The sequence below is a fragment of the Equus quagga genome, chromosome 12 (genome assembly GCF_021613505.1).
Source record: "Equus quagga isolate Etosha38 chromosome 12, UCLA_HA_Equagga_1.0, whole genome shotgun sequence".
NCBI lineage: Eukaryota > Metazoa > Chordata > Mammalia > Perissodactyla > Equidae > Equus > Equus quagga.
The window spans coordinates 40,535,362-40,557,473 of NC_060278.1; the positions used below are offsets into that span (position 1 = coordinate 40,535,362).

At 35.9% G+C, this 22,112-nt stretch overlaps 1 protein-coding gene across 1 annotated transcript in view; it reads right to left on the minus strand.

Moving 5' to 3' along the window:
* Positions 1-22,112, minus strand: part of DNAH14 (dynein axonemal heavy chain 14) — a 390,346-nt gene that overhangs the window by 145,020 nt on the left and 223,214 nt on the right. The window contains exons 41-43 of the mRNA XM_046678097.1: positions 12,166-12,250; positions 9,305-9,534; positions 3,149-3,265 (exon numbers count right to left, since the gene is read on the minus strand). Of these exons, the coding sequence (XP_046534053.1) occupies positions 3,149-3,265; positions 9,305-9,534; positions 12,166-12,250 (432 nt within the window). The remainder of the gene's footprint in view (positions 1-3,148; positions 3,266-9,304; positions 9,535-12,165; positions 12,251-22,112) is intronic.

Consider the following 22,112-nt stretch of genomic DNA (forward strand, 5'->3'; position numbering starts at 1 on the left):
CAGCAGAGAGTGTTGCCTTGCCACCAATCCAATCGTTTTAGATGGCCTCAGAGTAGCCTCCATTAAATTGGGATAATGGTAGAAAATGGACTGAGTATAGAAAAAGAACAGAGCAGTCAGAACTATGCCTAGACAAATGCCTTTGGATGTCAATATTTGCATACATAATTGATTGGTGAGTGATGTGTAGGTTCATGCCCAGAATCTGAACCTGTGAACCCCTGGCCACTGAAGCAGAGTGCGTGATTTAACCACTCCGCTACCAGCCAGCTCCCCTAGATGAATCTTCCATCAATAGACAGGAAAGAATGGATAATTGATTGACAAGAAGCAGTGTGTGACACACAGGGTATTAACATAAGAGGTATATGGAAAGAAAAGGGAGGGTTAACTTGCTACAATATCGTAAAATTAAGTCATATTATTATTAACTAACTTTCCCATCATTTTCCTTTATATTGATCAAGGTCCTATTTTTCCATCTTCTTACTGAAGAAGGAAACATTTACTGTATGTTTCCATATATCCCCATACAAGGAACAGGAGATTCATTAGAACATTGCTTTAGTAATTTGTCTCAAATAAATATTTATTGAATATTAATAAATGTTGCATGAACTTCAAAATACATCCCCTGATGACAATAGATTGAGTACTTTTTTTAAACAAAAAAATGTTTTTGAGGAAAAATATCTTAATCATAAAACGTAATTTTGTTTTTGGTGAGGAAGATTGGCCCTAAGCTAACATCCAGGCCAATCTTCCTCTACTTCCTATGTGAGATGCTGCCATAGCATGGCTTGATGAGCGGTGTGTGGGTCCTCACTTGAGATCCTAACTCCCCAGGCCTGAAGCAAAGTCGGTGAGCTTAACCACTAGACACCAGGCTGACCTGATAAAAGGTGATTTTTGAAGCATGTCTAGGATGCCCAAAAAACTATCATAATGTAGTTTACCATGGAAAAAAATGATATTGATATCCTAAATGTTATAAATTTATGATGTTATATTTCATAATTTGATTATATTATATCATACACAATAAAATTTAATTTACATATAAGAAATTAATTCCTTATATTTTAATACATAATTGTACATCTAATGCCATGTATATAATATTACGCACAATAAATGTATACATGCTCTGCTGGGGTCAAGATACAGACTTGCCCCCGCCAAGTTGGCACCAGCTGGCACAGAACTGGGGCGCGCTCTGCTTGCACGGAGCAAGGCGCGGGATGCCCTGGTGTACAACCCCAACCTCCTGGATGACCTGCAGTGGTCCTGTGGCAAGCACGAGCGGGTGGGTCCTCATCTTTGCGTTGGCCAACGACCACGGTGATGGAGGATGTGAGGCCCTCTGACCTCAAGGACACAAATGAGACCTTCCAGAAGAAGTTCCCACACATCAAACTGACACTGAGCAAAATTAAAAGTGTACAACAGGAGATGGAGAACCTCTCTGAAGAGCGCAGCCCGGAGCCTGTGACCGCCTGCACGGCCCACGTGTACTTTGAGAAGCTCATCCCGCAGGGCAAGCTCAACCAGCAGAACTGAAGCTGCGCGCCGGCGCGTGTGCGCTGCCCCCGCCATCAGCAATGACCTCCGCAAGGACTAAGGCAAGCAGCTCATCACCGAGTGAGAAGTTTTTGATTTCACAGATGGGATCTAATTGGGTTTACTTGCTGTCTTCTCAAGAACCAGGCATAATCTCGTTAGAGACGCCTCCCGCGGCGGTTCTAGCCAGGCTGGCCCCTGCTCAGCCCCTGGCGCTCTAAATTGACGGCCGCACTTCCGTGGGCCCACTGGGGTGTTTCCAGGCGCTGAAGCAGTCCCCCGCTGGCCTCCGCTGTTGCACCCACCCGGCAGAGCTGTGCCTGCCCTTCTTTTCTTTACACCCTTGCTTCTTACAGGGACATTGTTTTCATTCCAAAGCGCCTCACATTGCCAATGGTATTTCTGAGAATCTTCTTGGATTCTCATATGAACAAAATGTTGGCTTTTGTTATTGATTCATTCTTTTTTTTTTTTTTTTTTTCCCATGTGCCTGAGACTGGTCTGGCACCAGGAGCTTTGATTTGCATTGCGTAGTGGTGAATCAAAAATGATATTGTGATATTTAGATTCCTGTTCTAGGTTTGAAAGGTTTGAAAGCTCGGGAGGGTTTTGGTTTCTTCTAAGCCCTTTGCCTACAATTAGGGTAAGTTGGGACGTAATGTCTTAGATTTGGAGAAAATGCCTCCCATTTCCCTTAGGAGTGGGACACTAAGATACTGAGTTATGTGCGCTGATACTCAGTTATGCTTTTTCTATATAGTAATAAAAGCTAAAACAGAATGACCCAGTGTTAGCACTGACATATGATACACAATTCAGAGGTTTGAAATAAGTATGATCAGCCAATAATATTTACTGTGAACAATATTATACAGTAGAACCTTGGTATTTCCAACTGAAATTAGAACTTTCTGGATGTTTCATGATTCTGATATCTCTGGTTATTTTCTGTCAAAAACTCTTCTAACCAAAGTTCGATATTCTTTGATGAGAGAAAACTGACCTCAAAGCAATTCAATTCAATTTGCATTTATTGAATTTCTTATATTTGCAAGAAATCTACATGAGGTTTGATCATTAAGTTACTGCCTTAAACTTCAACCAAGCTCTCAAAGTACAATTTTCTGTATATTTTTTTCCTACAACTAGAAGCAGAAGATTGAGAATACAAACAATTTAGCATATATGGATATTTATCAAACTATGATTATTCTTTTTTAATTAGCAGTTTCCTTTACAATCAAGTGTAGTTCCTATATATGTTTTTCCTGTCTTAGAAGAGGCCCTCTCCCTTTTCTCCTTTCATTAATCACAGCTAATTAAAATAAAAAGTATTTGTTAGTAAGACTGTCAATGAATTAGTTTTACAATGTACAATTGACTCCATCAAATACATTCCAACTTTCTCAGAAAGCAATATTCAAAGGTTATTTTGTTAAAGGCATGTTTTGTAAACAGAGATCTAAACTGGTCCCTGCACAAACTTGGACTACATCAGTCTTCAAAGTTGCTGACATAACTCCTTTATATATAAAGTGTTCCCAATATTTTAGAGAAGTTAGAATATGAGTCTTATAATTAGTCTCACCTCTTTGAATTAGTGTTTGAATGCCAGGAAGTAATTCTGACCACGGCATGAATTCACATTGCTGTACATCCACAAAATACCCAAAGATAGAGCGCTCGCCAGTTGGTAGGGCGATGCCTGCATTTGGAAACGATAAATAAATCAATCCAAGTAAGAAAGGGATTCATTTACGGAATGTTTCAGTAATGATATGATATCTGAAAGATCTGATTGTTGAACCAGAAGTAGTAACTATTCACCAAAGGTATATACAAATATATAAAACAGGCCTATTTTTTTCTTCTTCTAATCTTTAATTATATAAAAGCAAAGTTTTATTAACTTTTTGTCTTTTTTATATCCAGAAAGTAAGGTGAATCATGATCTGATATCCTTTAGAATCTTACCCAGAAGTTCTGCTTATTACCATGTGTTGGATATTATTAAATGCCAGTAATATTCTGGTTGTGGTCAAACCAATACATTAGAGAACTCTGATACTTATTTGCAAATCATATTTACTTTTCCATCATAAAAGTAATAAATTTTGCTAATAGATTCTGGAAAATACAGAATCATAAAAGAATTTAGCCATGGTTTCACCATACAAAGATACCAGGGTTAATATTTAATATATTTCTTTGAATCATTTATAAAACTTTTACATACAGTAAAATTTACTTTTTTGGGTTATACGGTTCTGTAAGTTTTATATCATATGCATGTATTCTTGTGACCACTGTGACAGGGGACAGAACACTTTTAAAATCCAAAGAATTCCCTAGTGCTGCCCCTTTCGTATTGAGACTATTCTGCCAATCTTAACCCCTCCCAATCACTGATCTGTTCTCTATTTTTATATTTTGCTTATTCCAGAATGCCACATAAATGGAATCATACAGTATGTAACTTTTTGAAACTGAGTTCTTTCACTTAGCATAGTATCTTTAAGATTCATCCATATTACTCATCATTATTCATCAATAATTCATTTCTTTTTATTGCCAAATAGTATTCCATTCGTGTACCACAGTTTATTTATCCAGAGATCATACAGTACTTGTCTTTCTCAGTCTGACTTATTTCACTTAACATAATGCCCTCAAGGTCCATCCTGTTGTCACAAATGGCAGGATTTCCTTCCTTTTTATGGCTGAATAATATTCCATTGCATATATATACACCACATTTTCTTTATCCATTTATCTGTTGATGAACACTTAGGTTGCTTCCATGTCTTGGCTATTGTGAATAATCCTGCAATGAACGTGGGGATGCAGGTGTCTCTTTGAGATAACATTTTCATTTCCTTTGGATATATACCCAGAAGTGGGATTGCTGGATGACATGGTAGTTCTAGTTCTAGTTTTTTGAGGAGCCTCCATACTGTTTTCCATTATGGCTGTAATAATTTATATTCCCACCAACAGTGTACCAGGGTTCTTTTTCCTCCACATCCTTGTTAACATTTATCTCTTGTCATTCTGATAAAAGCCATAATGAGATATAACTTCACACTCACTAGAATGGCTGTAATAAATAAGACAGACAATGACAAATGCTGGTGAGGATTTGGAGAAACAAAACCCTCATATATTGTCGATGGGAATGTAAAATGGTGCAGCCACTTTGGAAAATAGCTTGGCAGATCTTCAAAAATTAAACATAAACTACCAGATGACCCAGCAATTCCAGTCCTAGATATCCACCCAAGAGAAATGGAAATATATGTCCACAGAAAGACTTGCACATGAATGTTCATAATAACATTACTCATAATAGCCCCAAACTGGAAACAACCTAAATGTCTGTCAACTGATAAATGGATAGACAAAAATGGTATATCCATAGAATGAAATACTATTAAGCAATAAAAAGGAATTGACTACTAATAGAAGGTATATTATGGATAAGTCTCAAAAATATTATGCTAAGTGAAAGAAGCCAGACACAGTGGACCATATACTGCATGAGTCCATTTACTAAAATGCCCATTACAGCTAAATTTATAAACAGAGAAAGTAGATTAGTAGTTGCCTGGGAATGGAAGGGGGAATGGGGATTAACTGGAAATGGCAGGGATCATATTGGGAAAGATGAAAATTGTTCTAAAATTGATGTGTGGTAAAGGTTGTACCGCTCAGTAAAGCTATAAAAATCACTGAGTTATAGGGGCTGGCCCTGTGGCCGAGTGGTTAAGTTCACGTGCTCCGCTGCAGGTGGCCCAGTGTTTCGTTGGTTCGAATCCTGGGTGCAGACATGGCACTGCTCATCAAACCACTCTGAGGCAGCATCCCACATGCCACAACTAGAAGGACCCACAACGAAGAATATACAACTATGCACCCGGGGGCTTTGGGGAGAAAAAGGAAAAAAATAAATCTTAAAAAAAAAAAATCACTGAGTTATACACTTGAAATGGGTGACTTTTATGATATGTAAAATATACCTTAATAAAGCCCTGTCTTCTCAGTTTAGCAAGACCAGTAACCTCTGTTTATGTCCTCCCTCCCCACCCCCCCGGGGCCATGGTCTGGAAAGTTCCTCCAGGTAGATAGTTGGGGCAATCATATGGTTCATCTCATTTGCTACCCCTTGGGCAAGGCCATGGTTTATTATTGTCCTTTCCAAGTAAATGAGAATGCTTCTGATTCTCCTTCTTGATAGGAATTGAAAAGAATGCATTCACCAGATTAATGACACATACTTAGTGTCAGTGATTGAGCTGACCTGCTCTAGTAAAATACTAGCTGATGTAATTGAGACTACTGCTTGTATAAGTTTATTATAATCCACGGTCACCCCTTGATTCATCTTTTTTATCTAAAAGAACTAAGTTGGTGAATTAAACAGGGACATGATGGGTAAATCACACCTGCATTCTTGAAGTCTTCGAGGGTGTCACTGATATCTACCATTCCACCCAGGATATAGCATTGGTTTTGATTTACTATCTTGGCTGCCGGTGGGGATAGTTTCAGGGGCTTCCACTTGGCTTCCCCTTCCACATGGATCTTAGTCCACAGGTCAGGAAATTAAGGTGAAAGCTTTTGCCGGCTGCTAAGTATATCCATCCTGATTATGCATTTAGGTGCTGGGGAAATGAACACTGGGTGGAGTTGAACTGTGACATGGAGCTGTACCAGGATTTTACTCACCTTTCCTCCATAAGCCTTTACTCTAACAAGGGGCCATGATGGTCTTTTGGTTCTACTGGTATAACCATTAGCTCAAATACTGTATCCAATTATCCTTGAAAGATCTGGAATCCCCTCTTTCCCAGTTATAGTCATTCTGATAAATAACTGTAGTTCCCTAGTTGCTCTGTCATTGCAGGTCCTTCCTCAAGTGGAAGTGCCTTTGTTTCACTGAGATCTGAGTTCCAGGGGCACTCATTGCTACTTGGGGGTCACTGCTTCTAGGATCTCTCAGCAGAGAGCTAAGAAATATATCTACATATACTGACCCATATCTACACACATCTATATTTATTTCTGTGTCTATCTGTGTATAAAGAAAAGAAAGCATGAGTTCAGCTTAATACCTTTGTATAAGTTTCCTGTTGCTGCTGTGACAAATTACCATAAACCTAGGGGGCTTAGAAGAACACAATTTATTCTCTTACAGTTCTGGAAGTCAGAAGTCCAAAATGTTTTCAGTGGACTAAAATCAAAGTGTTGGCAGGATTGCATTCCTTCTGAATGCTCTCAAAGAGAATTCTTTTCGTTGCCTTTTCCAGCTTTTTCCAGTGTTGAGTGGTCACATGTATTCCTTGGCCCCTTCCATCTTCAAAACCAGCAACTGCACAATTGCAGTACTTCAACCTCTGCTTCCATCGTCTCATCTCCTTCTTTGACTCTTCTGCCTCCCTCTTCTATCATTAAGGACTCATGTGATTAGGTCAGACCCACCCAGATAATCCAGGATAATCTCCCCATCTCAAGATCCTTAATCACATCTTTAAAATCCCTTTTGCTATGAGATAACATATTCACAGATTCCAAAGATTAAGATGGAGGAATCTCTGGGGAGCCATTATTCTGCTTATCACAATACAGCAAAAGAGGGTTCATTGTAATATATGTCCTTTGCTTTCCTTCTCTGTTGTTTTTCTCTTGCAATTAAGAACTAGTTCGTGAGGAAACAGTTTCAGACTATGGAACTAACCTGCTCCTCATCAAAATTTTGCCCTAAATTTAGCATCCATTGATATTCTTGCCTGATCTAATCTTTAACTATGATGGCTGCAATGGATATCCTTTCTGTAGAATGGAACTGTTATCCTAAACTTTATATTATTCTTACAGATAATTTTTTCAAATTTAATAATCAGTTAAAGGTAACTAGCAGAAACAAGATAACAGCCACAAATTAACAAGACTTGAATGATTGGAATTATCAAGTGCATATTCTAAGACAGCCATACTTACTATGTTTAAAGAAATAAAAGTTAGCTTGAAAATACCTAAAAGGAACGAGAAACTAAAAAAGTGACACAACCAATTTGAAAAGGAACTAAACAGACCTTCTAGAAATCAAAAATACAATAGAAGTTAAGAGCCCAACAACCACAAAACCAGGATCATACTTAATGGGGAAACTCTTGAAACATTAGCATTTATAATGTCAAAAACAAAACTAAAGAAAAAAAGATGATATACTTAAGACCAAACTTTATAAATATGCAAAATCAATATGAATAAAACTTGAAAACTCTTTTTTTTTCCTAGGTTTAATTCCTTCTTTCATGGTGCCCAGAGTAGAGTTGATCTAGACTATTGAGTTTTCATTTAAATGACTACATTTTTCATTTCCAGAATTCCAATTGGTTTTTTTTATAGCCATATGTTCTTTTTTCATTTCTACTTGTTTTTGCTTCATAATTGCTTATTTATTTTAAAATGGATGCCATTTCTTCATTTATCTTTTTGAGAACCCTAAACATATTTCTATTAGAATCTGTTAGGCTACAATAATTTCATCTGGAATGAGTTAACATTATGATGGGTGATTGTTGGTCTACTTTCTTAGTACTAGTTTCTTTCTGCATTTTAAAGTTTTTGTTCACAAGATGATTATGAGTGGAAGGTTTTTTGGATTCCCTTTTTTTCTCTTTCTTGTTTCTAGTCTGATGGTTTTATAGTTTTATGACTACTACCACCAGTCTCTTGTTTTCTTCCTACATCTCTGTCCTAAACTAGTTTTTATATTGGTATTTCAGATGACAGAACAAAATTTCATATTCATTGTTTTAAAATAATCTAACCTAATGAGTAATTTATTAGTTTTTCTTTAGGTTTACAGAGAGAAGATAGAATAAAGTTGGAGGTATTTCTGCCTGACAAATAAATCGAGGCAGCTTATTTATCTTTAGGAGTTAACAACATCAAATTGAATTACTAAGTTCAAAGAGAAATTACCATGCAATACTTTGATATTAAAAATTAATTTCCATAGGAAAAACTTTGTGATCCAGATGTCTTAAGTGGAACTTTTACAAATAACCTCAAAAAGATACTTTAAGAGTTACATCAGACAAACTAGTAGGATTTGTATTTTTGTTAATATTTTTAGCTCTCATCTTTATTTAACAAAGTTCTCATAAATACATTCATGTTCAATATTTTGTTTCTTTTTGGTACCTGCGTCAATGATCTCTTAATCTCTTCAAAGTTCCTTTAACAGTAACAGCTAATTGGGAAAGTTTACTGTTTCAAAGTATTAGGACAGTTTCCGCTTCTAAGAACTGATTCAAAAACACAAATACAAAATAAATCTAAGGCTTTATAAAATAATTTGGAAAATATTATTTTTTCAAAAACAAAATGTGGGACTGTAATATGCTTCTTCTACAGAAGTTCCTGCTACATGATATATATAATACAAATCCAGCTATATAGCCGATGGGCTGAGCTCACAGTTTCACAGCTTTATCTTTGTTCTTCTGCTTTACTTGAGTTACAGCTTCTTGTAGCAATAAGAATCAGTCAGGAATCTGATTTTCCTCAGCCTCTTTTCATTGGAGTAAGGGTGTTGGAGTGTACCTATTAACCCACTTTTACCTTTAATCTTAACATTTTAAAAGATGGACCTAATCAATATAAGCCCAATTATAAAAAGTTTCTAATTAGTATTCTAAAGTAAGCATAATTATGATGTTTTCCCTCCAGAACTTACCTACTTGTGAGTTGCTTTCAAATAATTCATGAACAAGGTTGTCAAAATCATAGGTTACTCTTGCAGGAGAATCAGGCTCAAGACCTGAATACAACAGTATGTCATCTTCATGTTCATCTTCGCGTTTTAAACCTCCTCCAAATGCCCACGTAAATGCAAATATGAAAAGCTTCTGAATCATTATTTTTAATTTATCAGGATTTTTCTCCAGATACCATGTATTTTCAGCCCTGGGATAGATATGTGTGGAAAGGTGAAGGTTAAAATTTTTAGAAAGCAGTTCAGTAATTTATTTCAATATCATGTCAAAGTTTCTTTACTAAAAATTATAAACGGTTAAGTGTGGACATAAAAGTTTTAGAGTTAATGTATAATTTTCTTTTGATAACTCATGTAAATTATAACTGCTACTATTTTTATTTTTAAAGCACCATATGTATAAGAGATTTGTAGTCAACCTTTATTTCATTTATTTAGTACATATGATTCAATTTTATTTTAGGTCAATTTATTAGTGAGTTTACCTATCTTTTGGGCGAGGATCTGATAATTCTCCATTTTATGTAGAAAGACACAAGTGAATAGTCATTCACTCTGTACTCCTCTCAACCAAGTTCTAGAGGTCGATTGAGTTCACCCTGGCTAAAGCCAGGCAGTGTGAATTTGGGGAGAATCTTCTGCAGTGTGGGTCAACCCAGGTCATCCTGGGCTGTGGGACCCTGAAATTCTATAGTGGTAGGGCTGATGGTGATGAAGCTGAACAAAATTTTGGGACTGCTTTCAAGACATTTTGAATAGTTCAGGATTTAGCATCATCATAAAATTATTTTTAAATTATGAAAATCCTAAAAATATATCACTGAACTGAAATTTATCGTCAATCATTAATGTACAGTGCACGTGGACAATTCTATTTGAAATTTCCAGTCATGTGTAACAGTTCATTCAGCAATATTTATTGAATTCACACTATATATCAGTTACTCTGAACAAAATAAACATGATCTTTTATTTCCAGGACAAGAAAATGAATACTGAACCACGATAAGTGTAAAAAATAAGGAGTCAAGCACACCATGATGAATAGTAGTAGAGATAACTAATTTAGACTGTGGGATTCAGGGCACATCTCTCTGAAGAACCAACAGCTAAAGTGAGACCTGAAGAATGAGTGAGATTTGGCAAAATGCAGGAGGAAGAGCATTTGAGCAGAAAGAATACATGTGCCAAGACCATAAGGTCAAAGGATCAGGGCTAGTTTGAGGAACTGAAAAAGAAAACCCACTGTCATTGAAGCACATATACTGAGTGGAAGTGATCAGGAGTTGAGTCTGGAGAGGTGGGCAGGGTTTTTTTTAAGTTGTATCAAGCTGTTTTTTCCTTCCACTCTGAGTGTGATGGGAAGTCATTAAATGGCTATAAAAAGAAACACGCTAATTTATGTTTAAAAAAATCAAACTCTTGCATATAAATACCAGGAGACATGTACAAGCATATTAATCAAAGTAGTATTTGTAATACCACAATTTGAAAACAACCTATATGTTTATCAATGGATAAATAAATTGTGACATATTTATATAATGGACTCTTAGTAGTGAACATGAATGAAGAACCCCTACATGCACAGTGGATTAATCATAGGGACATAACCTTGAACAAAAAATTCAAGTCACAGAAGAACACAGAGAGTGACTCCATTTAAGCGTGAAAACATGCAAAGTTGAAAAATACAGTCGTGCATTGCTTCACGTAGGGGATGTTCTGAGAAATGTGTCGTTAGACAATTTTGCTGTTGTGTGAACAGCATAAAGTGTAATTATACAAACCTAGATGGTATACCCTACTACACACCTAGGCTATATGGTACTATTCTTGTGGGACCACTGTCATATATGCAATTAGTAATTTACCAAAAAATTGTTATGCAGCACATAAACTGTATATTGTTTGGGAATATATTAATAAACACAAAAGTTATCTCAGATGATAGGGTGGCATAAGATCTAGATAGGTATACAGGGGACTTCAAAGATAAATTAATGTTTTTTCTATAACTGATTGGTGTGTATATGGATGTTTGTGTATTGTTATTTATATCTTACACATATTTTATAAGTATTCTTTTATGGATACTTTCTATTTAATAAAAATTAAAAATAATATATAGTTGTCATGTTAAGAATGGATTGGAAGAACTGGGGAAACCAATCAGTAGGCTATTGCAACAGTACAGGCAAGAAATAACAAAGGTTTGGGCTAAGATGCTGACAATCAAGATGCAGATAAGTGAGTGAATTTGATGGCAGAGTAGACAGGTTGAGTAAAAACCATATTTAGAATGTTCTATCATTTAAAAGAATGTTAAATGGGACTCATAATGAGTAACTTTCCTGTCTTACAAAATGGGAGTGGAATTGTAGAGCTAGTGATTTCTATAGCTATAATTTATTGAACACTTAATATGCACCAAGCACTATTCTAGATGCTTAGCAATCACATTATTATTCCAGTTTTATAAATGAGAAAATCAAAGCTCAAAAATATTTAGTTACTGGTTAAACATTTCTTAGCTCTTCAATGGCAGATTCATGAAATAAATTCATGTCAATTTTATTCCTTTCTCAAATATGTACAGAGTCTGGACAAATAAATTCATGATATTCATGTAACTTAGCATCAAAATCTGGTGATCTTGTGTTAGACATACAAGGGCTCTATCTAGGCTGAAATAAATTTAAGTGGATTTTGATATTATGAGGTCATAAAAGTATTTGTTTATTGACAGGTAATCCTGTGCCTATTTGAGTGTTTGGCACCTTGTGTGTACTAAAACACGTCTGTTGAATGAATGTAGTTACCTCTTTTCCACATTCTTGAATTTGACAGAAACTTTTGACTGTGGAGAATTTGTCTCCTCAACTGATATATCTTTCAAATCTTCACCTTAAAAAGGAAAGAGTATTTTTCCACAATTAACAACAGACCTAAAATTTAGCTGGTTAACTAGTGAAGTTTAACCGTTAACATTGTTTAGTTCATGTACTGTCATAGGAAAACATCTTTGTTTCACATACAGTATCTTAGAGTTATCTTATCAGATCAAAGTGGGAGTTACTTTTTTAAGAAAATAGGGACGAAGAATGTACCTGCAATTGTCTGAATCGATTCTTATTTATTTGAGGTGTAAATATGCATACTTTTGTTCTTCATTCTATTCTGGCAACTTTTTTGTAGGTTTGCTTGTTCCAAAATGAAAACATTCAAGTAACTACCTCTAAATATGGGGTATATTACAAACTAAACAATAAGTGGGTCCTAATAAAGTGAAGCATTAAAAAAGAGAGCTGAGGGCCGCCTCGTGGCCAAGTGGTTAAGTTCGTGCTCTCCTTCGGCAGCCCAGGGTTTCGCAGGTTTGGATCCTGGGCGCGAACATGGCACTGCTTGTTAGGCCATGCTGAAGCAGCGTCCCACACAGTACAACCAGAGGCACTCACAACTAGAATAAACAACTAGGTACGGGGGGCTTTGGGGAAAAGGAGAAGGGAAAAGGAAAAAAAGAAGAAGACTGACAACAGATGTTACCTCAGATGCCAATCTTTAAAAAGAAAGCTGTATGCTTTGCTACACAAAATTCATCAAAATAAATATCAAACAGGTACACTTGAGGCAGATGGTAGCTGTCTCCCTCCTACCCCGTCACCTGCCTTTTTGTCCAAGTCATCCATTCCACAGAGGAACACAAAAAGTGAATGACTGATTATTCATTCTTCCTTTTAGCTTATTTTTTTCTTTTACATTGTTTGTTTTCTCTATATTAAAATAATAGAGGCTTCTTGTAGAATATTTAGAAATATAGAAAAGTATACAGAAGAAAATAGCAATCATCCATAATTCCACTACCCATAGATAACAACTATTAAATGTTGATGCATTTCATGATGGTCTTTTCCATAAATATATAATATTTAAATATTAAATATGTAATATTTCAAAATTCTAATTCTTAAAAATTTAAAAATTCTTTAAGAGTTATTTCAGACAAACTAGTAGGATTTGTATTTTTGTTAATATTTTTAGCTCTCATCTTTATTTAACAAAGTTCTTCTAAATACATTCATGTTCAATATTTTGTTTCTTTTTGGTACCTGCATCAATGATCTCTTAATCTCTTCAAAGTTCCTTTAACAGTAACAGCTAATTGGGAAAGTTTACTGTTTCAAAGTATTAGGACAGTTTCTACTTCTTAGAACTGATTCAAAAACACAAATACAAAATAAATCTAAGGCTTTATAAAATAATTTGGAAAATATTATTTTTTCAAAAACAAAATGTGGGACTGTAATATGCTTCTTCTACAGAAGTTCCTGCTACATGATATATATAATACAAATCCAGCTATATAGCTGATGGGCTGAGCTCACAGTTTCACAGCTTTATCTTTGTTCTTCTGCTTTACTTGAGTTACAGCTTCTTGTAGCAATAAGAATCAATCAGGCTAGAAAATGCAGATAAAACTCAAGGACACAGAGCTTAATTAGGTTTTAAGAGAAATCTTTTAAAAAATAAGAAAAACTGTCGATACAAGTGCCTTCAAGACACTCGGCCAACCATTATATCTTGTTAGCTAAAGAGATTAGTAAGTATATACACATTACTATAAAAGTTGTTATGTTTATTCTTACTCTGTTTATCATAAAAAGTTGAGTTTTTAGATAATTCTGTCTGCTTAGATGGGCAAAGTGATTTCCTATAATAGCAGAAATTTTTGTTTTAAACTTTCCAAGGACTGTAGACTCTATTTGTTTTAGGAACCTACAGTTGTTGAAATGCTGTAGAAAATTGTATCTGTTACTTAAAGATCTACACTAAATTTGACACAGGAGATTCTTTGACCAACAATATTATGATAATTAATCCACTATTTGTGATTTCATCTTTATTTTATAACTTCATTAGTATGTAAGTTGCCTGACTTCACTGGAAAATGAGAGGGTACTGGCTTTCTCCTTTTGGGCCTGTTTATATCAAACCTGTTTCTCTGATGGTTTTACTTCCAAAAAGCAACAGAAATGTGACTTTTTCTCTATCAGTCTATTTTATTCCCTGCCATATCCATAGTGCCTAGAATGGTGCCTGGTACATAGAAAGTGATCAATATTTATTGAATGAAGTAATTCAGTCCTAAACATTTAAAGAACTTGTAACATGATCTCCTCTTTGACCCAAGGATTACTTACGATGGCGTTGTTAATGTCTAATCTTTATGGTTTTTTCCCCTTTTAGGTATATTCTTATTGTTGATTTACTATTAATGGACTGGAGTCAGAAAACATGGCCTGTATAATATTGTTGAAATATTCTGAAGCATCTCTTGAGGCCTAAAATGTGGTTAATGTTTGTAATTGCCCTATGTATCTTTAAAAGACTATTATTCATAGATTCAGTAAAATTTCTATCTTTATCTATTAAAGTTCCTCGAACATATTTTAACTATACATGTCTTTAAAAACTTTTCTAGACTATTACTTTCTGTAAGAGAAGTGCCCTCTGGTTCTGCTTATGTTTGACCCTGAATGTTCCATTGGCAGGTCTAACAGAACCCAGATTGTGATAGGCTTCTGGGTGCCCTGTCACTTAGTGTTCCATGACTAATCACTCCATCTCTATTAGGGCCTAGTAGCATGGGATTTTTTTTTGTTTTACTGTGATAAACTACAAGAAACAGAAAATTTACAATTTCAACCTGTTATGAAAGCTCTCATCCCACAGGCCAAGGATCAAATGTGGTGGAAGTACTAAGTATGTCAAACTCAATTATATATTTGGGGATCAGGAAAATAACAACTGGGTGGGGGTGGATCCCAGTGGACTCCAGTAAACTGAACCTTGGTCAGGATTCTACATTCTATTTATTACGGAGCCCTCATACACCTGCACTCTAATGGAAGGGGAGCATGAAGATGGTTAGGTTTCTGGATATCAATATCAATCAGACCCTGTGTCCAACAGTTCTGAAAACGTTTGAGTATTCCCTTCTTCCTAGTGTAAGTTACCCAAGTAAATGGCTGCAGTTTCCTTTGTAGAAGGAACAGTGTAATTATTCCTGTAAATGCTTTCCATGATGTTGCAGAGGGTCCCAGCTTCCTGTTTATTCAGTGAGCTCTGGGCCTGAAAGCTGGCTCAGGTCTGGAAATGGACAAGGGATCATGAGGCAACTTTTTATTGAGGCAACTACTTTCAATCTCCTAGTCATTCATCCTTGACTTCTCTCATGACCCAAGCTGATGGTACGTAATTGGATGCCCATATATTTTGCCTCCAGGGATGCTATATTCTATTAACCATCTTAATAACTCTCTGAGAATCATCCCTGCCCCCCATCCCCCTACTAGGCAACATTCTGCTGGTTTCTAGAGGTTAAGGGCCATCATTGGATGTTTGTTGTTTCAGGGTCCCACATCTCCATCACTATCAGCAAGCCTGGTTCAGTAATGGTCTCCTCTACTGTCAGCTCTGGTCTACAGAGAGCCACCATTGAACTTATTAGTAATGTGTGTATTGGAGTGTTGAGAGGAGTCTGAGGGTTCAATATTTGGGGTATTATTTGCTCAGATGCCTCCACCCTAAGTGTATGGTTGGTCATTTAAACTTTCTGGAGCTTGGCCCCTCTAATTACCAAGTCCTGGTCTTGATCTTTCACTGACCTCCAGCTGCAGTACTTCCTGCAGAATTTCTTTGTATGCTACCCAGGAGGCCTTCTGGGAGGAGCTGCTAAAATATCTATGATCCTTGATTTGCTTATTTAACACTGTAGTTCTTCTGTCTGTTTCTTTATATATTTCTCTCTCTCTCTTAATCTAGAATATATATCTCCAATATATTCTTAATCCATCATAATCTCTTTTTATTGCTTAAAATGATTGTCAAGCTAAAATAAAATTTTGGCTGATATTTAAGTTGACAACTTGGCTTTCTTTTGGTTCATGTTTTACATTGTGCATCTTTTTTCTACCCCCTTATTTCAGCCATTCCATGTCCATTTTATTAAATAACAACTTTATTGAGATATAAGTCATGTATTATAGAATTCATCTTTTTAAAGTGCACAACTCAGTAGTTTTTATTATATTCATAGTTGTGCAGACATCACCACTATCTAATTTTAGAACATTTTCATCACTGCAAGAAGAAATTCCATAACCATTAGCAGTAATTCCCATTTCCTTCTTCCCCCAACCCCTAGCAAGCAAAAATCTTTCTATTTATATAGATTTGCTTCTTCTGGACATTTCATGTAAATGGAGTCATACAATATGTAATCTTTTGTGACTGGCTTCTTTCACTTAGCATAATGTTTTGAAGATTCATCCATGTTGTGCATGAACCAGCACTTCATTCATTTTTATGGCCCAATAATATACCATTATATGGATATACCATATTTTGTTTATCCATTTATCAGTTAACAGACATTTACGTTGTTTCTCCATCTTTCGGCTATTACAAATAACGGTGCTATAATCATTTGTGTCCAACATTTTGCATGCACATGTTTTCATTTCTCTTGGGTATATCTTTTAGGGGTGGAATTGCTGGGTCACATGGTAACTATATTTAACATTACAGGAACTGCCAAACTGTTTACCAAAGTGGCTACTCCATTTGTTTCCCTTTGCTTTGATGATGATGCTTGTAGAGAAAAAAATCAAATCAGTTTCTATCTTTTAAATGGAGGTGTTTAACTCATTTATATTTATTGTAATTATTGTTGAAATTGAATTGATTTTCTGGTCTTTTGGTTGTTGTTCAAATTCTACCTTTTATTGTAAAGATCAAATACTCATTTGCATGTTAGAAAGCTATGCATGCTATTATCATTCTGAGACTTACCTCCAATATATTCAGATCCATACTTATGTTTATTTTTAACCCATCACTTTTTAAACTTATTTTTCCTCAAACAATGCAAGTAATAATTCTCACTCAGCTTTCTTTGAACTATGACCTCCTTTCTTCCCTCCATCTCCATTTTATGTTGGAATTGTCAAAAATTTTGTCCAAAATTTTGTTCTGGATTTTTTTTTTTTTAAAGATTTTATTTTTTTATCCTTTTTCTCCCCAAAGCCCCCCAGTAGATAGCTGTATATTCTTTGTTGTGGGTCCTTCTAGTTGTGGCATGTGGGACGCTGCCTCAGCATGGTTTGATGAGCAGTGCCATGTCCGCGCCCAGGATTCGAGCCAGTGAAACACTGGGCCGCCTGCAGTGGAGCGTGCAAACCCAACCACTCGGCCACGGGGCCAGCCCCTGTTCTGGATTTTTATGCATATACTTTTGAGAAGTGTTCTTTGCTTACTTTGATGGTTTTAAGTTTTACTAAATTATTTAATCACACAACTTCCATATCTCACATAATCCTCCTTGATTTATTTTTTGCAGTACTGAAATGCTTCCTCCAAAAGTATCTTTTGTGTAAACATTTTCAGGCTTCATATATGTGAGAATATGTTTCATTTACCTCCCCCATTTATGTGATATGTTAGCCACATATAAAACACTTTGAAGACACTACTTCATTTTCTTTTTTTATTTTAATTGATTTCACAACAGTTTACATCAATGTGAGATATCAGTTGTATATTATTTCTTGACCATCACCACATAAGTGCTCCCCTTCACCCCCTGTGCCCACCCCCCACCCCTCTGTCCCTGGTAACCACTGAACTGTTTTCTTTGTCCATGTGTTTGTTTATATTCCGCATATCAGTGAAATCATCTAGTGTTTGTCTTTCTCAGTCTGGCTTATTTTGCTTAGTGTAATTCCCTCCAGGTGCTTCTATGTTGTCACAAATGGGATGAATTTGTCTATTTTTACGGCTGAGTAGTATTCCATTGTGTATATATACCACATCTTCTTTATCCAATCATCAGTCAATGGGCACTTGGATTGTTACCATGTCTTGGCTATTGTGAATAGTGCTGCAACGAACATAAAGGTAGGTGTGTTACTTACGATTGTTGATTTCATATTGTTTAGGTAGATACCAAGTAGTGAGATACCTGGGTCAGATGGTAGTTCTATTTTTAGTTTTTTGAGGAATCTCCATACTGTTTTCCATAGAGGCTGCACCAGTTTGCATTCCTACCAGCAGTGTATGAGGGTTCCCTTCTCTCCATACCCTCTCCAACATTTGTTTAGTTTCAGTGATTACAGCCATTTTAACAGGCGTAAGGTGGGATCTTAGTGTAGTTTTGATTTGCATTTCCCTGATGATTAGTGATGTTGAACATCTTTTCATGTGTTTATTGGCCATCCGTATACCTTCTTTGGAAAAATGTCTGCTCATATCCTCTGCCCATCTTTTGATCAGGCTGTTTTTTTATTGTTCAGTTGTGTGAGCTCCTTATATAATATGGAGATTAACCCCTTGTCAGATATATTATTTGCAAATATTTTCTCCCAATTGGTGGGTTGTCTCTTTGTTTTGATTCTAGTTTCTTTTGCTTTGCAGAAGCTCCTTAGTCTGATGAGCTCCCACTTGTTTATTTTTTTCTTTTGTTTCCCTTGTCTGAGAAGACATGGTATTTGAAAAGATCCTTTTTAGTTCGATGGCAAAGAGTGTACTACCAATATTATCTTACAGGAGTTTTATGGTTTCAGGACTTATCTTCAAGTCTTTGATCCATCTTGAGTTTATTTTTGTGTGTGGTGTGAGATAATGGTCACATTCTTGTGCATGTGGCTGTCCAGTTTTCCCAACACCATTTATTGAAGAGAGTATCTTTTCTCCATTGTATGTTATTGGCATCTTTCTCAAAGATTAGCTGTCTGTAGATGTGTGGTTTTATTTCTGGGCTTTCAGTTGTGTTCCATTGATCTGTGTGCCTGTTTTTATACCAGTACCATGCCATTTTGATCACTATGGCTTTGTAGTACATTTTGAAGTCAGGGATTGTGATACTTCCAGCTTTGTTCTTTTTTCTCAGGATTGCCTTAGCAATTCGGGGCCTTTGGTTGCCCCAGATGAATTTTAGGATTCGTTGCTCTTTTTCCATAAAGAATGTCATTGGGATTCTGACTGGGATTGCACTGAGTCTGTAGATTGCTTTGGGTAGTATGGACATTTTAACTATGTTTATTCTTCCAATCCATGTGCATAGAATCTCTTTCCATATGTCATTATAAATTTCTTTCAGTAATGTCTTATAGTTTTCATTGTATAAGTCCTTCACCTCCTTGGTTGAATTTATTCCTAGGTACTTTATTCTTTTAGTTGTGAATGTAAATGGAATTTTATTCTTGAGTTCTCTTTCTGTAAGTTCTTTATTGTAATATAGAAAAGCAACTTATTTTTGTAAGTTGATTTTGTACCCTGCAACTTTACTGTAGTTGTTAATTATTTCTATTAGTTTCCTGATGGATTCTTTGGGGTTTTCTATATATAAGATCATGTCATTTGCCAACAGAGAGTGTTTCTCTTTGTCACTCCCTATTTGGATTCCTTTTATTCCCTTCTCTGGCCTAATTGCTCTGGCCAAACCCTCCAGTACTATGCTGAATAAGAGTGGTGATAGTGGGCATCCTTGTCTTGTTCCTGTTCTCAGGCAGACGGTGTTCAGTTTTTGCCCACTGAGTATGATGTTGGCTGTGAGTTTGTCATATATGGCCTTTATTATGTTGAAGTAATTTACTTCTATCCCAATTATGTTAAGAGTTTTTATCATGAATGGCTGTTGGATCTTGTCAAATGCTTCCTCTGCATCTATTGAGATGATCATGTGGTATTTATTCCTCAATTTGTTGATGTGGGGTATCACGTTGATTGATTTGCGGATGTTGAACCATCCCTATGTCCCTGGTATGAATCCCACTTGATCATAACATATGATCCTTTTGATGTATTGCTGAATTCAGGTCGCCAAAATTTTGTTGAGGATTTTTGCATCTATGTTCATCAGCGATATTGGCCTGTAGTTTTCCTTTTTTGTGTTGTCCTTGACAGGCTTTGATCAGAGTGATGTCAGCCTCATAGAATGTGTTAGGAAGTGTTCCATCTTCCCTAATTTTTTGGAATAGCTTGAGCAGGATAGGTATTAAATCCCCCCTGAAAGTTTGGTAGAATTCCCCAGGGAAGCCATCTGGTCCTGAGGTTTCATTCTTTGGGATGATTTTGATTACTGTTTCAATCTCTTTCCTTGTGATTGGTCTACTCATATTGTCTGTTTCTTCTTGATTCAGTGCTGGAGGTTGTAAGAGTCTAAGAATTTATCCATTTCTTCTAGATTATCCATTTTATTGGCATATAGTTTTTCATAGTATTCTCTTATAATCCATTGTATTTCTGTGGAGTCTGTTGTTATTTCTCCTCTTTCATTTCTGATTTTATTTGAGCTTTCTCCCTTTTTTGCTTTGCAAATCTGGCTAGGGGTTTGTCAATTTCATTTATCTTCTCAAAGAACCAGCTCTTTGTTTCACTGATCCTTTCTACTGCCTTTTTTGTTTCAATAGCATTTATTTCTGCTCTGACTTTTACTATTTCTCTCCTTCTCCTGAGTTAGGGCTTTGTTTGTTCTTTTTTAAATTCAGTTAGGTGTAATTTGAGTTTGCTTATTTGGAATTTTTCTTCTTTCTTAAGGTGTGCCTGTATCGCGATGAATTTCCCTCTTAATATGGCTTATGCTGCATCCCATACGAGTTGGTATGGTATGTTATCATTTTCATTTGTCTCCAGATATTTTTTGATTTCTCCTTTAATTTCTTCAATGATCCATTGCTTGTTCAATAGCATGTTGTTTAGTCTCCACATCTTTGTCCCTTTCTCAGCTTTTTTCCTTGTAATTAATTTCTAGCTTTATAGCATTGTGATCCGAAAAGATGCTTGTTATTATTTCAATTTTCTTAAATTTGTTGAGGCTTGCCCAACATATGGTCTATCCTTGAGAATGTTCCATGTGCACTTGAGAAGAATGTGTATTCTGCTGCTTTTGGCTGGAGTGTTCTATATATGTCTATTAAGTCCAGCTGGTTTAACTTTTCATTTAATTCCACTGTTTCCTTGTTGATTTTCTGTCTGTGTGATCTATCCATTGACGTGAGTGGAGTGTTGATGTCCCCTACTATTATTGTGTTATTATTAATATCTTCTTTTAGGTTTTTTAATAGTTGCTTTATGAACTTTGGTGTGCCTGTGTTGGTTGCATAGATATTTATAAGTGTTTTTTCTTCTTGATGGAGTGTCCCTTTGATTATTATATACTGCCCCTCTTTGTCTCTCTTTACTTGTCTCATCTTAAAGTCTACTTGAAGCGTTGCAACACCTGCTTTCTTTTGTTTGCATTAGCTTGGAGTATCGTCTTCCACTCCTTCACTCTGAGCCTGTGTTTGTCACTGGACCTGAGGTGTGTTTCCCGGAGGCAGCATATTGTTGGGTCTTGTTCCATCTTGTCACTCTGTGTCTTTTTATTGGAGAATTCAATCTATTTACATCTAGGGTGATTATTGATGTATGAGGGCTTAATGCTGTCATTTTATCACTCATTTTCCAGTTTTCCTGCATTTCCTTTGTTTCTTGTCCTGTGTGTTTTGATCTACCCATTGAATTATGTAGTTTTTTTATGATGTGTTTCTTTGTTTTCTCCTTATTTATTCTTTGTGTCTCTGTTCTGCTTTTTTGTTTAGTGGTTATTCTGAGGTTTGTATTCAGAATCCCATGTATAAGATAGTCCATTTTCTGACGGCATCTTATTTCCTTAGTCTAAACCAATTCAGTCCCTTTCCTCCTCCCCTTTTAAGTTGTTTTTCTCATA